At 42.1% G+C, this 19,752-nt stretch overlaps 1 protein-coding gene across 1 annotated transcript in view; it reads left to right on the top strand.

The window, feature by feature from the left end:
- KIF26B (kinesin family member 26B) overlaps positions 1–16,989 on the top strand; it is a 210,348-nt gene extending 193,359 nt beyond the window's left edge. The window contains exons 12-14 of the mRNA XM_010004616.1: positions 11,498–11,700; positions 14,434–14,584; positions 16,394–16,989. Coding sequence (XP_010002918.1) covers positions 11,498–11,700; positions 14,434–14,584; positions 16,394–16,542 — 503 coding nt within the window. The 3' untranslated portion in view covers positions 16,543–16,989. The remainder of the gene's footprint in view (positions 1–11,497; positions 11,701–14,433; positions 14,585–16,393) is intronic.
- The last annotated feature ends 2,763 nt before the right edge of the window (positions 16,990–19,752 follow it).

Here is a 19,752-nt window from a genome sequence, read left to right as displayed (position 1 = left end):
AGTGTCTACTGACAACTGGACTGTGTCTGGTGGAGAAGCTGCCCATATAATATGGACTTTTCCCACAGGACATTCAGATGCAAAAATTTTTCAAGTTCTGTGAAAACAAGCACCTTTGCAGATGGGGAAAGAGAGAGAAAATGTAGATCTTCCTTATTAGACATTCAAGAACCTCCCCCATTCCCTAGGGCAGATACTTAAAAAAAAAATACTCTGAGAAAAGCTACAGGCTGAACCTGCAGATTCTTTAGACTTCAGAGTTCATTCAAAACCTAACTCAGTAGGAGACCAGGATTTGTTTACTTTCATACTCTTTAAAGCTACTTGTTTCATTTTGCTTCTCTTTGCTTTCATAGCACATTGGAGGCTGGGAAAGGCTGGAGATATGCCCAAGGAAAGCACTGCCTTTGTGTTGTCATTACAGAAGAGTTTCAGATGATGTACTTTGTACCACGGTTATATTTTGGCTTTTAGTAACCCTTGTGTAGGACTGAACTTTAGGTAGGTGGCCATGAAAAGGGAGTTATGGAGAGAGGATTATTTAAGACTCAGGTTTCAGGTTGTAGTAGTCTGGAAGGCATCTAGAGAGAAGAGGCTTTTCCATGGTCTAGCCAGCCTTGGCCCTATCTGGCAGTGAAGAGTCTAAGCTTTGCTGCTTGTTTACTGTTGTGTAACATCAGGCCTGTCTTTTTTGCCAGATACAGCTTTTTTTGCTGGCCAACAGATTAATCTCCTTCTTGCAATTTCTTTTGTGTAGTTTAATTCTTCTCTCCCCAGTCAACAACATTGCAGGTATCTACCCTTTGCTGGAACTGAATCTCTGAGATGAAGGGCTTTCAGGGGGAGTCTGTGTCCCTAGAAGTTGCCTGCCCTGGTGAGCTCAGGGTAGCCTGGCACATTGACCTCCCTCAAAGTAATTTGCAAACCTCCTCCCTTAATTCAGCCTGTCACCTGACATGAAGAAATGCTAAGTGTATCATCTCTGAAACTTTACTTTTGAGAGTGATTCCCTATGTCAGCAAGTAATTTCTGGGTTGTTTTTTTTTAATGACTTGTAGTTGCTTTTGTGCAAGAGTACAACCCAGGAGTTTTATGCAAAAAAAAAAAAGAAAAGAAAAAAAAAATCTTTACAACCTTCCATATCTAGCAGCAAACCACTGCCCCAAAATTAATAAGGCTTCACTTTCTTATAACCAGCTCCTGTTTACATTTGGTTCTGTAGCAGTGAAATCATAATTCTGTTTTGATGTGTTTGATATTGGTACAATTTTTCACATGTCAGCAGATTTATGATGGCATAAAATGGGATTATGACTTCAATACAGGAGAACATGAAGGAGAAGCTGAGATATAAGGGAGAGCTGTTCACAAATGTATTTTTATTGCATAATAAACAAAAAAATGCAAAGATTTGCAATTTTTAATCCCCTAGAGTATCTCCTTTCTATAGGTCTGCTCTACTGTGGATGTTCTTTCTTAAGGAACACTTTTTAATGAAAAAGATAGTGGACAAAGGTTCTGAGCTCTTAGAAGACAGATATTATTTTAATACATAGTGTCAAGAGCATTGGACCTTTCCTGATTTGCAGTCACAGATCCACTGTGCTGTAATGGATATGGCACTATAGATATGCTCATTTCAGGTCAGGCAACCTTGTCTACTTTATTTATGGTTATTATTAACAGAAATGCTAGCTGTCAGATGTGATCAACATGAATCAGCCCAAGGCCTCAGTAAGAGAAGCTATAAAGAGTCTTTAAGAGAATCACCAGCAGCCCTGTCAGATCTCACAATTACTTTTGAAGTTCTGACACATTGGAGAGACATTATTTTTTTCTTGATATTAAGATCTTGTCTTTCAATGCTTTTAAATGCATTTGTATGTGTAGGTGCTTCTGCCATGGATGTCATACATGAAGCATCAGGCCTACACTGACAACTTTGAAAAGACAAAGCTAGTTCATATCCTTCAGTGTTGCCCTTAGGTTAAATTTTATGCTCTGCCTGGGTACCTCTACAGTTTACTGACACCCCAGTATTGTGTGTGCAAAATTAAAAGAAAATAATAAAAGGAATATTTGCCTCTTGCATTCTGGTACCTATTGAAAAATAATGTGTTTACATCGTGAAGCACTTAAGCCTTTCCCCTGAAGCTAACCTATCAATTTAATAAACATTTCCATCTTTCTAGCATTTAGCATTGGTCCTACAACATCATGGCAGCTTATATTGCCCCAAAGTGACTGCTCATGGCAGAACCAGGGCTATTTAGGCCTGATCTACAGCTGTGCATTTCAAAGCTTTGTACAACTGCTCTTTAACCCACCCTGTTATGCAAGTATTACTCCAGACCCCATTTTAGAGGTGGAGAAAAGAAGGCAGAGAGCTTTACTTAGTTGCCCAATGATTTCCTGAGAGCCAGATCCAGGGTTAGATTACAGGCACTCTTGACTCCTAACCTCAACCATCTTGGCTGCACATCCTCCCCTCCCCTTCCTGAGCAGTGGAGAGGAGGGTTTCATTTGTTGTTTTCTTTCTGTGGCAGGCCCTCTGTCCCTCTTTGCCCACCAGCATCTCTGCAACTATGTTTTCCCTGATTTCTTTGCTCACTACCTTAGCAATTACCCTGTAAGAAACAATTGGCATTTCAGCCATGTTTCTGGCTCTGGTATTACTCTTCTCTTTCTTGGGTAGGCAGTACTGCCCTGAGTGGGGCTCTGAAGTCTTGGAGCATAGTTTGGACAGTCATCACTAGCACTGATTATGTATTATTTTAAAATTCCTTTGAAATGTCAAGTACAAGGGCCCAGTGCTGCTTCATGGAAAGGCAATGACAGGAGTGCTTCTATGATACGTTCTCCTGTGTGTGATCAGGAGATTCAAGCTGAACTGTGTTTTTCCAAAGCCATATTTATATCCTGGAAATACAGCAGGTACAAGAGGGAGGCAGGTGAGGTGGCAGATTAAGGCTTGAAAAGATCTGTGCTGTATTCTCTGTTGTGCTCCTGGTTCACTGTATCCCTTAGGCAACTAATGTAATTTCTGTGTTTTCTGGCTACCAGCTCATGAAACTAGATGATGGTTCTATGAAAAAAGCAATAGCAGATTTTTTAGATCAGAAGTGTTACATAGCTGCTTTCTGCTCCTCTGCTTTGATTGCTAGCAACTTTTCCCCAGTTTAGTTTGGATGTATGTAGACACTACTCTAAAATAATTCTCACGGCCAAATGTGACTGGATGATTTCAGAGATGCAAGTTTGGTGCTAGCTCCAGGTCTGGCCTGCTGTGAGCTAGCAGCACAGGGAGAGCACAGGCTCTAATGAGGTTTACACAGTAAAGCCAGGCCCTGGTTACACTGCCATGTAATGTGTTTGAATGCTGTGTTTCTGCCATTTACCCCCCTCTCCTACAGGTGTTATTTACAGGCTCTTGCCCCTTGGTCCTTCCCAAACTGTCTGTAAGGACACCTTCCATGGGGACAGCTGAACAGTAGAGGCTCTGACACAATTTCTCACAGATGAGATTTTACATGGACAACACAGAGATCTTCCTGAGGCTGTTTTTATTTCCTGTTCCCCATGGGATAAGGATTGAGTGCCTAAGAGTCTCGATGTGATATCAAGTTAGACAGAAGGGCTGCACTCCACCAGCTCTTGCAGCCCTCTGCCAAGATGGGACAGACCTCTGCCAATCAGTGTGTCTCCTTTGATTTCTCTAGTTGAGGTTCTTTTGGAGCTGAGTGTGAGCCTGGAGCTTTACTTGTGTGGGGGATGGTGCCAGCAAGGTGAAAAACTCAGGGCAGCACTCTGTGACCCAAGCAGGCTTGGAGGAGCAGCAAGTGTGCTGGCATGCATGGACCCACTTACGGGGGCAAAGATTCGGGCATGGGAGAAAGATGTGAGCCCTGTGGGAAGGAAGGAGGCTGTCAAAGAGGTGAGGCTTAGGGGGAAGCTCCTTACATGTGAAGTGCTTTCAAGATGGGCCAGTCTGGGCCAGTTCAGCCTTTCTGAACATTGAGTATCAATGAGCATCAGAAAACAAAAATCTAAGGGATGCTATTGATACTGAGGCCCAGTCTGAACAAGCCTGGGGAAAATCAAGGTTTCTGAATGCTGACTTCCTTAGGTTTAAACCTGTGCCCTGAGTTGGAGTTGTGTATCTCAGCATTTACAGGACCCTGTGCCTGTCTGTCCAGGGTAGGATTGGCATGTGTGTATGTGTGCACATGCTTTAATCTTCTTTGCATGGGTATCCTGACTATAGATAATTAAAGACTCCTGCTGCAGCATTTTATGGCTTTTGCAGTAAAGTTTCATGACTCCTTGCGGCTGTTTCTCAGTACTAAGTTTCACCACCTAAGCAGAGCAAATTGCTACATGATTTTAAACATTTTAATAAAAAGACAGACTGTTAAGACATGACAACAATTATCTACAATTAGCATCCATTTTTCTCTCCGGCGTGTGTGCTCTGGGTTTCACTGGTGGGATGGTTTTAAGATGGAGATTTAGAGGTTCCTGGAAAGCCCTGGAAACTCTATGTTTGAACATCTTTACTCCTTGAAAGCACTTAGCCTTGCCTACAAAAGAAGCAGAAAAAGGCAGAGGCTGAATCCACAGGCTGTAAATTTTGAAAGTCCATCTCTAATCAATATTGCAAAGCATCACATTTTGAAACGTGGCCAAAATCATAATGATGAAACAAAACACCAACAAAAAGAGTCTGAGCTTTTCTTTTTGAATCCAAGTGAAAAGGACTTTTGTTCATTTTTAGACTGCCTAAGACACAGTGTGGAGAGCTGAAAATTGCCCTTTGTATCACAAAGCCTTAGGGCATCTCCAGCATTTCTACTTTAACTTGCTTATAAGTGATGGTAGCTAATTGATAGCCTGCATTATACCTTTACCATGGCAAAGGATGTTTAGAATTATACAGGGAAAAGCTGTTTGCTTGCAGGTGACCACTTTATGCATGTGACTGCTGGCTGGACAGCCCTGGGGCAGCAGAAGGAGGGGAAGTGCGGCTTTCAGCTCCAATTTTTTTTTTGTTCATTAAAACAACAGCATTGATTTTCCCAGGTCAAAGCCAGGCCATTTCATGCAGCAAATCTGTGTTGAAAGGGATCAGAGTAATCATTTTTTACACGCTTGACTACTGCATGCCAGCACTGAGCTTTCAGCCACATGAACACAGGAATGATTTAACAGAGGAAATGGCAGCAGGCTATTGTGCACGGTGAAGGCTCCATGTAACATGCATGACTGAGTCGCACACCATTACACTGGGCGTAAATAAAACCTGCTCCTGACACTGCCACAGAATTAGCTCAGTGGAATGCCTCCACCACTGTCCTGTTGGGAGCTAATGCTCTGGCTGCAGAGCCCCTTCCCCCTCCAGCCTCTGCCTTTGCTGCCCAAGCGACTGGTGCACCTAGTGAAGTGCTGTAGTAACAATAATCAGCTCCTTAAATTATGCCACAATGCTGACAAATACCTGTTAAAAAAAAAAGCCAGCTGGAAACGAGATAAATATTTAGAAGATACTCTGGTCAGTTTTTGCTAGGGATCGTGGATGCTGAAAACTCACTCTCTGTGCTGTGCATCTTCCCTGGAGCATCTCCTTGATTACTTATCATCTTTGCATGCTGCAGGAGTGCATCTTCCTGATCTGGTTTTGGCATTGAGGGTAGAAAGAAAATGAGGCGTCGGCTGTACCTCAACATGATCCCTATACCAGTACAGAAACAACATATCTACTATAGGTATGGATGTAAGATGATAAAAAAATGATTGCTATATTCCTAAGGGCAGCAAGCAGTGTTTACTAGTCTTAAGTGTCCTTGTATTTCTTCTTGATTCTCAACAGCAGGATTGCATATAAATCAACATAGGATATGGCCTGCATTGTTTTACAGTGAGGTGGACATAGAAGACTTTCTTTTGACTGATCGGTCCCATCAGTGTTTCCTGTTGCAGGTGTTTGGGTACATCATGGTCCTTCTTGTGTAATATCAGTTGCCAGGATGAGTTAATGCTGTTTAGATTTTTTGGCAATAAATGCCTGGATTATTTGGTATTTGGTGTACTGACCTCAAGATGGGCACCCTAAATACTTCTGGTGATTTCTCCACAACATCAGGGGGGCCTTCTACTTGAAAGCAATGGGAATGTCTTCAATAATTGGGAGGGGAACTGTGCATACTGTATGAAAATCCAAGGAGTGAATAGCTATGTGTTCTGCACTGTGGAAAGTGCACTATAAAATAAACTTAGGTGAAAGGAGGTCAAAGGAATGGAGAGGAGTTGATTCAGTCATGGACAATTGCCCATGAGGGCAGATCTCATTAGGAAAAGGAATGAGAGGAGAAGTCAGCATTGTGTTTTCAACCCAAACAAAGCAGGAGGCCTGTTTTCAGACAGTGAAGAGCATCAGGGTGAACAGGAGAGATGATCTTTGCAAGTAAGCAAACAGTTTGGTGCTACATTTGAGGTTGATTGCTACTGGAAGCACGATATTTCTTAGAAATCAAGCCACAGAAGAAATAGTGGGAGCATAGGGGTACTGCTCTACTTAGCCAGGATTGGTTTTTTGTAGTTGCCTTGAGTTTGGATGGAATGTTTAGTTAGAAAAAACAAAATGCTGAACAATGGGTTCTGTACAGAAAGGCAATTTTACCTTCCATAACATTAAATGCAGCAGGATATAGCTTTGTCTCCACATCCTGCCTTTGAGCACACACTATTAGCTTCCAAAATTATGATATATCAAGTTACAGTTTCATTTTCTGTTTGAAACACCTTGAAATTTCTAGGACAGCAGTTGTTATGCATCCCATTCAGGTGTATCCTGCTCTGAAGCAATATGCATCACTCTTCTTTTCATGGAGATTTTGCATTTATACTTTTTGCTTTTACCTTTTTCACGGAAAAGGTGCTCAGTCTGCAATGTGTGTTTGGAAAGCAATCTAAGGGGAATTCTCCAAAATATACAGTACTTAAGCAAAAACAGACCTCTGAAGAGTTTCTGGCCTGTTCAATACATACTCTTATAAGCACATATCCTTATGCAGTTGGGAAATTTTGCTGAGACCAGTGAGTCTTCTCATCCTTAAAGTTACCTTTACATGCCTGGCTGGCTTGATCTGTTTTTTTTAATACCTTAAGGCTTCTCTGGACTTATCTTTGCTTAAGTATGTTGTAGTTTCAGTGCAACTGCTAGTCTTCAGTCAGATCTGCTTTTACAGTGCACAACTTCACTTCTGTGTTATTCCCTTTATCTTAAACTTTAACCTGGCCAAACCTTAACCTATAGCTCAAGGTAGAGCAGCAGATCTGTTGCGAAAGCAAATCTTGTACTCTGTGCATTTTCAGGGCTGTTTTGTAGTCTTACTGTTCATTCTCAAGATCAGCTCAAGAAGGGGTGTTCTGAGTGTGGATAAATTCAAACTAAGTGAAAAACATATCCCCAAAGACATTTAGCAAATGGCACGTTGCTTTACATGCTGTATGGTCATAAATGAAAGTAGTGTTATTCTGTCCTGGCTTCAGCTTACAGGATTTCTTTTGGATCAAATTTGGGTGCACATTTTTTTTTAATGGATAAATTAATCCCATTTATATGACTGGAGTGTCAGTCAGTTTGCTGAGGTGCTGGGAAGGGAATAAGCTCCAAAGTCCCAGCCTGTGAGGCAGAGGTGGGAGGCACCTGCTGAGAGCTGCTCCTGCAGAGCTCCCCAACTGCCCGCTATCTTTCTAAGACATGTGTGGGGAAGCAGAGGAATGTAATTCCTACAAAGAACTTAATTTATTATGCAATCAAAATGTACGAGATCCTAACCCCATCAAGTGCTCCCAATAAATTTGCAACTTCAAATTTGTATTTTCTCTGTAAATGGAAAACAGTATTAAGGTTAACAATTTAATTGTTGTGTCTGTGTGTTGACATGGATGAGCAAGCTGTCAGCTTCTTTGTCACACCCTGAAGCTCTGATTTGGCTGTATGTCCTTACTGATCCCAATTAAGGTGAAATCAGAAAAAAAAAGAGGCTAAATGGAGAGGTCAGTGGCAGGAGTCTCCTGTCAAAAGGCAACATTATTTTCTGTACCTGGGCTAACAAACAGCCTATTAATCAGTGCATGTTTAAAGTAAACTAGATTCGCTTTTGCCTCACTGTGAAGATGCAGGAAACCTTTAATTTCATTTTTCCCCCAAGCTCTAAACCTCAGATAAATCATCCTGAGTCAGCATTCAAGGCTCAGATAAAAAGACGCCCCTCTTTCTCTTTTTTCCCTGCCTCACATGCAGGCACATCCACTGGGAGACCTGCATGTCTGGCCCTTGCACCCCAAAGGAGCCCCTGGGCAGAGGGCAGCGTAGTCGGCCTGGCTTGGGCAGCTCTACCTGGCATGGCCCTGGTGTGCCCCGAGCCAGCAGCTTGGCTTTGTTGTGATAACCCATAGGATATCCAGGCATGAGCTGTGGCTAGAAAAACATAATGAGCTCATGTTAACATGTCTGCTGCTGCTACTGTAGTCTCTGCTGCCTCTTCACCGAGGGGTAAGTGCTACTAGCTGGATCCTCAGGTTGGAGCCCTCCTTCTAGACCACAGGCTTTTGTTTCTTGTTGAGACAAATGGACATAAATGGAAACTAAAACATTTACCATCATCTCTGTACTTCATACCCTGGTGACATCTGTTTTGCTTTGCTCCAAAAAGGAGCCTGATACTGTTCTCGTGGCAACATGAATCAGAAGTGGCCACCTGCACTCCCAGAGTGTCTGAGATCTGGGCTTTGGCTCTGGTTGGAGACAGATTTTCCAGTGGTGATGGTTAAAGGTGCCATGTTACACAAGAAGGTGGTATTAATAGCCACAGTGGGAAAAAAGGAAGAAAATCAAACATCGCAGAAAAAGGCACTACCATAGTCATAGTTCAGCCATGCATGGGAGAGCTGGACAGAAGGAATTTCCAGTCTGCTCAGCTGCTTCTCTGAAATGGTAGAGCTAGTCTGCAGGAAGGATATGAAAGGAGATATCACCATCAATGTGGGGCACAAAGTAAAAAGAATTAGCAGCACTCAGCTGCATTACACAGGAGGTCATATTTGATGCTGGTAAGTGTTGTGGGCTCTAGAAGTTGATGAGCAGGAAAGATAGGAAAGATATTGCCTTTACACTCAGAAAAAATTTGAAAGACCATTCCGGTGAGACACCATGGTTGAAAACCTAAACAATATTTTTAAAAGTATTTAATGCATAAATCCTTTTGGTCTTGAGTGACACTAGGGATATACTCAGTGCCCTTCACATCTAAGCAAGTGGAAGGCTTGTTTCCTGTTGCAGGATCTCTCCCTGTGCTTAACAAAATTTAATAGGCCACCACCCGGTCTCACCTCCCTCCAAGTACACAGCTGCTCTCACCATTTAGTTGCCTTTCTCTAGCATCACTGCCAAGAGTCACTCTTACCACTGCTGTTTGTTGAGGTCTTCCCAAACTGTCTCTCTCTGGTTGTTCTCACTTTTTAGCTATGGTAATGGGTCAGGTCTTGCTTTTCCTTTTATCAAGATCTGATTTTTCTCTTGATCAGGCAGTTTAAGCTAGAGATTCACTGAAATGCCTTCAAGATAAGTGAATGCTGACATTAACTTCCAGTGACTGGTACCACAGGTCTAAATTAACTCCTCCCTGCTGGTATTTGTAAGGCTGCAATTATTCTGGGCTGCAATTTGGGTAGTGAATACAGCTATGATAGATATCACTGGATGAACAGTCCACATCTCAGGCTATTTGGTGAAAAGGGGACTTGTCAAGCTCTCTGTCTACCTTGGCTGCACTCTCCTTTTCTTGTGTATAGTAATCTCAGATGCATTTAAATAAAGGCTCTGTAGACTAGGCTTTCCAGATAGACAGCAAGATAGACAATTCTTACCCATTTCAGAACCAGCATTGATAGGTTAATTACTGGTTACTCACTGATGGTTTCTAGCACAGGCTGCTGCACTCAGAAATTGATGGGGTATGATGTGATAGTTTGCAAAGTCAGCAGAGAAACAGACCCCCATGAATGAAAGTAGGCAATGCTTTTTGTTACTTTCAAATCCAAAAACTAGGGAATCAATAGATATTTTTTAGTTGTGTTTTTTGTGGGTTTTTTTTAAGGTTTCATTGAAGCACCAAGTTGGCAAACGTTGAATCTATTTACAATCAGGTTTCAATACATGTGGTGCTGGAGATTCCTCTAAATGATTTGATCTTGGTTTTAAAATAAAATCTGCATGATCATTCTGCATCCCTTCCCTGCTGGCATCAGTTTTGGTTTTGCAGCCAAGAGAGTTAATAGCTTAATCCAGGCTTGCTGGCTTCAGATGTTGTTTTTGGCTTCTCCTATTCATGCTATTCCTTCTGTCTCCTAGGGAAGACCCTGCAGGACTTCTCATCTGCAAAACTTTTTTCTTTTAAAACCCAACCATTGCTCTGACTGTACTAAACCAAGCAAGGACATATAACCAGTTGTTTTTCTGGTTTTTTGTGCGCATCTGTTCTTTCTCCCAACAAACCATATGCTCAACTTTCTCATTGCTGCCATTAGGCCAGTGACGTCCTTTTCTTCCCTTGCTTTACCTCAGGCCCTGACTTGGCAACTCACATGGCAGATGCTTTCCATATGGCAGAGGCTTTATCAGCCATAGTAAATTTTCAGCTCTTGCAGTGCTCCCTTCCACTGTGCGGGTATGTTAGGGCAGAGCAGGTGTGCATGAGCACTGGTATTGAAGCAGACACAGTCACTAGCCCTTCTGCCAGCCCCTCGATCTTGCTGGAGTAAGCACGTAAGTGGGAAAGGTTTTAGAGACTATTCTGCTGAACAGAGTAAAGGCTAATGCAACTCTGGTGGTAACTGCCAAGCTTGGTTGCATTACTACAGGCATTTTGTCCTCACTAGTATTCTTACTGCTCTAGTGAGCTTACAGAGCTTACGCAGAGAACTAGGTGGTTGACTCAAATGGCTCAACTCCAGCATAGTATGGAATCTTAGGTATCAAAGTGCTTTTTGTGCTGGGATTAAAAAACAATGAAACCACACCTCCCCTGGAGACAGTCTATGCAGAGGCTGGCTAATTTCCATCCTTAGACTGTAAGAGCCCATACTGGCAAAGCTAGATCAGGTCCAGCCTGCTGCTCTGGTCCTTCATTGGCACAGCTGTACACACCAAGACCTGAGCAAAGGGAAGCAGACACAAGGTCTGGAAACTTTAGGTTACATTTGCCCTCTGAGGATCTATTTCTGGAGTAAGGCACCAAAGACCATGTGAGGACCTCACTTGTGGTGAGTGGGTACAGCTGCAGCTAACCCCAGCTTTCATGATGTCCCTGTGTTTTTGCTCCTTTTTGTGTGTAAGAAGACTGAAAATACATGGTTTGTAAACATCTCTGCAGATGGGGCAGAAAGGACAGGCAGTAACTATGCTAACACAAAATGATAATTTCTGCATTTGCAGGTTCCCAGAGACGGAGGCTTATTCCTGCTTTATCACTTGATACTGCTTCCCCAGCCAGGAAGCCTGCCAGCAGCCCTGGGGTCCGCTGGGTGGATGGGCCCCTGCGAAGTGGGCAGAGGGGGCTGGGGGAGCCCTTTGAGATCAAAGTCTATGAGATAGATGATGTGGAGAGGCTCCAGCGGCGACGAGGTGGGGACAGCAAGGTGAGTGCAATATATGTAATCTGTATCTCTCCTCCTGGAGACCTCTAAGAGGAGGAATCTAGATCATGCAGTTAGAAGTGTGTAGTATTGCATAAAACTAATTCAACAAGCAGCAAGTCCTGTTATCTCCTTTCACAGCAGTTATGACCTAAGTTATACTTCTTCCACAGCAACTAACAGACATTGGTCACTTGTATTTTTGCCCCTTCCTTATAGGCTTTGTGGTTTCTGTGCTGCAGCATCTTGTCAATTCGGTCTCTCCAGGCAGCAAAGGTGTCTTGAGTGCTTTGATGATATTGTTTTCAGGATACCTAATGTCTTCCCTCTAACAAAGTTGTTCCTGCCAACCTCAGGCCTTCAGCTTTCCTATATTTCAGGGTAAGGGTCAGCTTCCTTCATAAAAGTCAGCTCACAAGAGATATGGAATCATAGAATGGTTAGGGTGGGAAGGGACCGTAAAGATCATCAGGTTCCAACCTCCCTGCTATGAGCAGGGACACCTCACACTAGACCAGGCTGCACCAAGCCTCATCCAACTTGGCCTTAGACACCTCCAGGGAGGGGTCATCAACAGCCTCCCTAGGCAACCTATTCCAGCATGATATTCTACCCTATTTCAAATTAAAACCATTACCCCTTGTCCTATCACTACCCTCTCTGGTGAAAAGTCCCTTCCCAGCTTTCCTGTAGGCCCCTTCAGGTCCTGGAAGGCCACTATAAGGTCTCCCCAGAGCCCTCTCCTCTCTTCTCTTCTCTTCTCTTCTCTTCTCTTCTCTTCTCTTCTCTTCTCTTCTCTTCTCTTCTCTTCTCTTCTCTTCTCTTCTCTTCTCTTCTCCGAACAGCCCCAACTCCCTCAGCCTGTCTTCATAGCAGAGGTGCTTGAGCCCTCTGATCATCTTTGTGGCCCTTCTCTGGACCCTCTCCAGCAGCTCCATGTCTTTCCTGTGCTGAGGGCACCAGACCTGTACACAGTATTCCAGGTGAGGTCTCACCAGAGCAGAGCAGAGGCACAGAATCCCCTCTCTGGCCCTGCTGGCCACACTTCTTTTGATGCAGCCCAGGATGCAGTTGCTCTCTGGGCTCCAGCACACACTGAAGGCTCATGTTGAGCTTCTCAGCAACTGCCACTCCCAAGTCTTTCTCCTTAGGACTGCTCTCCAGCCATTCTCCCCCCAGCCTGTATTTGTGCCTGGGGTTGTGCTGACCCAGGTGCAGGACCTTGCACTTGGCCTCGTTGAACTTCATGAGGTTGGGACCTGTCAAGGTCCCTCTGGATGTTGTCCCTTCCTTCTTGGGTATCAACCCCAGCACACAGCTTGGTAACATCAGCAAACTTGCTGAGGATACACTCAAACCCACTGTCCATGTCTCCAACAAATATGTTGAGCAGCATTGGTCCCAATACTGACCCCAGAGGGACACTACTCTTCACCTGCCTCCATTTGGACATTGAGCCATTGACCACAACTCTCTGGGTGAGGCCATCCATCTGATTACTTATCCATTGAGTCATCCATCTGTCAAATCCATGTCTTGTCAGTTTGGAGACCAGGATGTTCATGTGGGACAGTGTCAAATGCCTTGCACAAATTCAGGAAGATGACGTCAGTTGCTCTGCCTTTATCTGCCATCTCTGTAGCCTTGTCATAGGAGGCCACCAAATGGGTCAGGCATGACTTTCCCTTTGTAAAGCCATGTTGGCTGTCACCAATCACCTCCTTATTTTCCAAGCTTTCCAGATTTTCCAGGAGGATCTGTTCCATGATCTTGCCAGGATTGGGAATGATATCTGAAGTTGATAGCATAGCATCAATTTCACAGCAATTGTGGATATAGACTTTATTATTATTTTAGGTCACTTTTTCTTCCTAGCCCATCACTTCGTTAGGCATTTGTGATGGTCTCTGGTAAGATTTTGTGTGGAGAAACACATTACTTTTTGGGGTGGCATTTCCACCGCATTTCACCCACAAGCAGATTTATCTACAGAAGGCAGGGTAGTGTTGAGACCTTCACACAGGCTTGGAGGAGGCTGGTTATAGTACTGGGAATGCTCCCACTCTAGCAAGGGTAGCACAGCCCTCAGCGTAGGCTCACTGCACATCTTCATGGCTGCCACCCTTCAGAAGTCATGCAAGGCCAGGCTGGGTGTCTCCAGACAGACACACTATGCTTTTACTGTGGCCCATATTTTTACAGAAATGACATCTTCTTAATTAATGATTGTGAATATCTAGAGCTTTTCACAGTATATTGTTTTTGTTTAAGGATGTTTTCAATTTTACATTGCTACCAGTTCCCTTATTTTATAACATGACTACTGCATTTCTTATGTGCCAAGGAGATATGTATTTAGAATTTTAATACAGCAAACAATGGATTTCCTTCTCCCAAGAGCTTTGGTGTTTTCTTAGCCAAACTTCTGGTGACAAAAACCAGAAATGTTTTGCTATGGTTAATCTGATTTCAAGATGCTGCCTGTTTTTAATTATTATGGTTTATTATTAACTATCATTGCAAAGTCTCCAAAGCTCGCTGATGGAAAACAACAAAACCAAAAAAAAGCAATAAAAATGAAACAGATGATGGATTGTTTCATGCTGTGATTCTTATGCTTCCAGAGTAAATGTCTCATTGTCAGTATTACTGATTGGAAGATCGCTGAAATGAATAAATCTGGATATTTCTTCTCTTCACCTTTTTCTTTCCTGCACTTTTTTTCCTGGTTGGCAGGAGGTGATATGTTTCAATGCCAAGCTGAAAATCCTGGAGCATCGGCAGCAGAGAATTGCTGAGGTCAAAGCCAAGTACGAGTGGTTAATGAGAGAACTGGAGGTGACCAAGCAGTACCTGATGCTGGATCCTAATAAATGGCTCAGTGAATGTAAGGGCATTACTTTAGTGCCTGGACTTATGGATGTCCTTTATTTTTTATTTCACTGGGACTGGGGCAGAGGGGAGCAAAACTGTTTACTAAGAATGAGATGTGAGCTAATGTGTTTGTAAACTAAAATAAACTGACAGATGCCCTAAGGTCAAGTTTTAAATTGACTGTATTTCTAGGAGTAGTCCCTATAATTCTTATTAAATGTTGACTGTAGAACTGAAGAATCCTTTTTGCCTGAAAGCTGAATGTTGAAATGGTACAGCACTGTAGTGGTAAATGTTGCCATTGGTAGATTAAGGTTAACATACTTCAGTCCACAGTTCCAGAAAATGAGATTTTTTTTTTTTTTTTTTGCCTCAGATCACTGAGATATATGAGCAATATTATAAATCTGCTCTTCTACCACAAAATAAAACCGTGGAGCAAACTTGTCCCTTGGCACCTGTGGGCTTACATGGAAAATGAATTTGGCCCATTTTTTTTATAACTATAGATGTATAAAGTTCAGAGAGCTTAAAGGGCATTCCCATTCAAGTGAAGAAGGACCTCAACATCCCAAAGGAAAAAAAAAAAAAAAGATAACTATACAACAATTTTACTATTAGCAAGCAAATGAGTTCATATCAAAGAGTTCTAGGGGAAAAAAAAAGTTTCAATTTATTTAGGATAATTGCAGATGGCAAAAGGAGGTAAGCTGCTGTGTCTTCTCTTACAGCATCCTAACTCTTGACAGCTGCCATAAGTTAATACTAGGTTTGCAGGTACATCCTGTGAAACAACTACAGTGTATGTTTCAGGAACACTGTTAAGGAAGAGAAGCAAAAAGGTCAGATTTAAAGGAAGCAGAGAATTTGCCATACATTGCCATCCGCTTACTGTTTGATGTCTTTACCTCTGATTCCAGTGTGGTAAATGCAGGAAGCCTCAAGGACAGCACAGTCCTCAGGGACCAGATAAGGTGGGAAGTGCTGGCTCAGACAGTGTAGGTCTGGCAACATACAGGCACTGAAGGTGGAGTGGTTGATGTGTGTGCCCTCCCTTGCCACTCTCAAGTGGTCTAGGCAGAACCACATGGAATAGGGAGAGGTGTGAGGAGCAAGGAGGCTGGAGCTTGGTTTCTGCCTCTGAATTCTGAATTCAGCAAAGGACTTGTCCTCCCAGGGCACAGCACCTATTTAAATCTCTTTTTGGCCAGCAGAATGCATGAGACAGTCAGTACACCTGAAATACATAGCCTGAACAGGAATTATTTTAAGTATGTGTTTAACATTCAACATTTGCCTTAAGCATGGTGCTGAAGCAGGCCCTGAATGCAAACAATCAGAAGAAATATAAACAGATTTAACTTGGCCAGTATTACATTTCAGAGCTGAATTTCCTCATCAGGTTCAGCCTGTGTGTTCCTTAAGGGCATGAAGGTTAACCTAAAGCCTACAGGTGTTTTGTGTCAGCGGGTTTCTCTGCAGTGAGCCATGGGGTTGCTGGAAGAATATTTCTGGTGGCTTTTCTCAGGGAAAGATGTTGGAATGTTGCAAAAGGCTCCTGTGGTTCTGGAGAGGATGGAAGAGCATATTGCTCAAGAAACCATCCAATGCAATCTTAACAGTATTGTTCATGATCAGCATGCTGCTGTGCTATTTTAATACCTTTGAAACAGCAAAGGCAACTTGTAATGACAAAGGCAAGCCAGGCATTATGTTGTACATAGTAGTGATGGGTTTGAAGACTTGAATTTGCTCTATCTCTCCCACCAACTAGCACTGAGTTTTGTCCACTTTTCCTACTTATGTATTTTCTTTCCCACAGTTGATCTGGAGCAGGTATTTGAGCTGGATTCTCTGGAATACCTGGAGGCCCTGGAATGTGTGACTGAGCGTTTGGAAAACCGTGTCAACTTCTGCAAGGCCCATCTCATGATGATCACCTGTTTTGACATCACCTCTAGACGCCGATAAAAATGACCCTCCAGAGAATTTCAGCGTACATCTCTGCCGTCCTCCTTTTCCCTTCTGAATAGCATCCCAAAGACAACAGAATGAGGATGAAGGTTGGAGTCAAGTTTCAACTGTGTGTATGAGAGATTTGCTTTACTATAAAGAAGAGTAGTATTAAAAAAAAAAAAAAAGCAGGACGAGCATGAAAAATGGAGATTTAAGGTTGTTGATTCTCTTAGCCTAGAAGAGCACTTTGAGGAACCTTTAAGGACTTGTCTGTAAATAAGAACTGCTGGCAGAAGACACTTCTTTCCCTGCATTAGCTGAGGGAGGAGGACAGGTGGTTGTAGGACTTCTATTGAGAGGTTCATTAAAAGGAAACCTATCCAGAAAAACTGTTTAAGTGCCTTGCAAATCTTTATTATCCAAACATTTATGTTCATACTTTATTGTGTACAGATGGTGCTAGTCAAGAAAAGAAAAAGGAAAAAAACAAACACACTTTTGAAATGTATTTACAGCTTGTTTTTCTCTTGGTGTTTTCTCCTATTTCAGACTTGCTGTTTCTAAGTAACTTGTGTTTGTAGAGATATTTCCTAATCAGTACAACATATGAATAAATGTTAACTGTCTTTTCTTGTTACCAGAGTAAGGCCACTCGAAGAGAAACTCAGCTCTACCAGATGACACACAAAAAAATATTTCTAGCAGTGAGCGAGGTTTGCTTATATGTTCTTCTGTTCTGTCTCATGTGCTGGAGGGCACAGTAATTTTCCCAGACAGTAGGTCCTGCAATGTCTGAGAAAGAGGAGGTGACATTACTGTGAAGTAAATACCTTTTCCATTTTATCCAACCCCTCTAACTTCTTTTTCATGTGTTTCAAGCTTTGTACTGGTTAGAGCTATGGATGAGGAAGCACTTTTATCCTAATCCCTTTCTCTGGTGCTAGTAACTTGCTGGAAAATTACTCTTTAGGCTAAGGGCCCCCATGCTTATCAGTCAAAAAAATCAGTGATTTATTCTGTGTTTCTTTCTTGAGACTATGACTGATAAAATTTAGCTTCACCGCTTTTTGACATATACCACCACAAAACATGTTTTGGCAGCTTTTGATCCCTGGCCTGGTCTGTCTGTAGTCACAGACATACCTGAGAAGTGCAAGCTCTGTTCAGCTCATCTAGTCTGGAAAAAACTGGGAATTGTGAGTGAGTGCACATGGCACTTCAGGCATGTTGGCTATGGCATTTCTCCTTATCAATACTCCAAGACTGAAGCCATGCCGAAATTCACATTGACATCAAAAGTATGAGGGTCTGCACCACAATGCACATCTAAATGTTTGTTTGTCTTAATCTATAAAACAGTATGTGGGAAGGAACCTCCTTTGTGTTTCTTCAACAAATGTTTTAAATCTGCATTTTAATGACCTATGAGCATAAAGAATTATTTTGTTGAATTAGGTCTCTTCATTGATATTAGATAAGCCCATTCACAAAAATTTCTCTCTCACATACACTTGTGCCACCATCTTGTTGCTTATGAGAAAATAAGAGAATCATGTAACATATTCTCAATATGCATCAATTTACTGGCATACTTAAAAGCTACTTGTCTTTTACCTGCATCATCACATTAATGCCATCTTTCAGTATCCCGAGCAGCAAGTCCCAATGGAAAAATAATCCCATGAAAATATTGATAGGTTTTCTAGTGTTTACCTGAAAAAAAAAGGTCTAAAAAACCCCACCAAAACCATGATAGAAATAACATTATTATAGTTTTGTTAAAATACTCTACAGCTTGTAATAACAAATCTTAATCATTCTATTAACCTTGTCACTGGATTTTGCAGAAGGTCCTTCTTACGTTCTGTAGGATTATTTGGAGAGGAAAAAAGTTCTTATATGAAAGTCACTTTCTTGTCTATTCCACAGCTTTTTCCTAATATGAAACTCATATTTCAAGTAGGTATCAAAGACATAGGCCTGCTCTCTCTCCCCTTTTCTCTCAAGGCAAAAAAACTTCTAAACAAAACCCCTCAAACAATACAATTTTTTTTAGCTTTTTTTTCTCTTCATAATAATTTCAGTAGCTCTTGTAACGTTTTGGTTCTGTTGAGACCATCTCTTCTTTGCAGAGCCTTGTGAATTCAGTTCAGTTCCACAGAGCCATAGGAATTGCCCCTGCAAGTTTGTGCTGTTTGAAGACCTCGCACCCTCGGGATGTGGAGTGCATCTTTCTTTATGGGCTTAGTCCTGTGGAGCCCCAGATACGAGCTGCCAGGTCACATACACACAGGAGAGAGACTTTCACAGCTGGCTCCCATCTCTCACTCTCTTGTGCCCCAGGTAGATCTGTACTGCTGTCATTGGGATGCTGTGCTGTACTTGTTCTCCAGGCCATGCCTGCATATTCAAGGAAGACCCTCTCTAGTTGTGAACATGAAAGTGTTGCTTTCTTTAAGCTTAAGCATTTCTGAATTTTTCTGTGTTTGCTGGAAGATGGTCATTGGGCTGATTGGGACACATTGTCCTTCTGCTGAAAACAGACAGCCCAAAATGGGCTTGTTTGGCTCTCTGAAGACCTGTAATGAGCTGGTAAATGGCAAGCAGTACATACACTTGATAGAAAGAATTTCACTTTCTTTCTATCCTAGCAAATGGTGCATGCACAGAATGCATTATTATCAAGATCTCACATAGTCTGGGACTTAAAAATAAGTGGTGATGTTTGTATAAATTAGGTGGACCCATTTCAGTGCTATTGTAAAATATCTATTACATGTAAAATTCCTCAGCACCATTAACTCAATTATTGTCTCTAGATTTGGTACTTCTGTAGATTAGGATGCATAGCAACTAGTGTGTCTATCTAGCCTTTTTTTTTTTTTTAAAGTAAGGCCATTGCTCTTTCATGATGGACTAAAATCGATTCCTGAGACCGAATGGTTTATGCCAAGGATGAATTTAGCATACTGAAAATACCAACTGAGCAGAATCACAGTTCTTACAAATATTTTATTTCTAAGGACTCAGAGTGGCCATTAATACTACCATCATATAGTAGTATTCATATACTAAAATCCATACTCATCTATTTTTTTTTTTTTTTAACTGTCAGTAGATTTCACATTTTGCTACTGTATTTTTGGGAACTGTGGTGGCTTAATGCATAAAAGGGAATGAATATTTTCAGAGATTTGACATCTGTGAAATGTTTTCTCATTCAAA

This window comes from Chaetura pelagica, unplaced genomic scaffold (assembly GCF_000747805.2).
Source record: "Chaetura pelagica isolate M959 unplaced genomic scaffold, ChaPel_1.0 scaffold278, whole genome shotgun sequence".
NCBI classification, from domain to species: domain Eukaryota; kingdom Metazoa; phylum Chordata; class Aves; order Apodiformes; family Apodidae; genus Chaetura; species Chaetura pelagica.
Note: the sequence above shows the minus strand (reverse complement) of the source record. Positions and strands in the feature narration are given on the sequence as shown.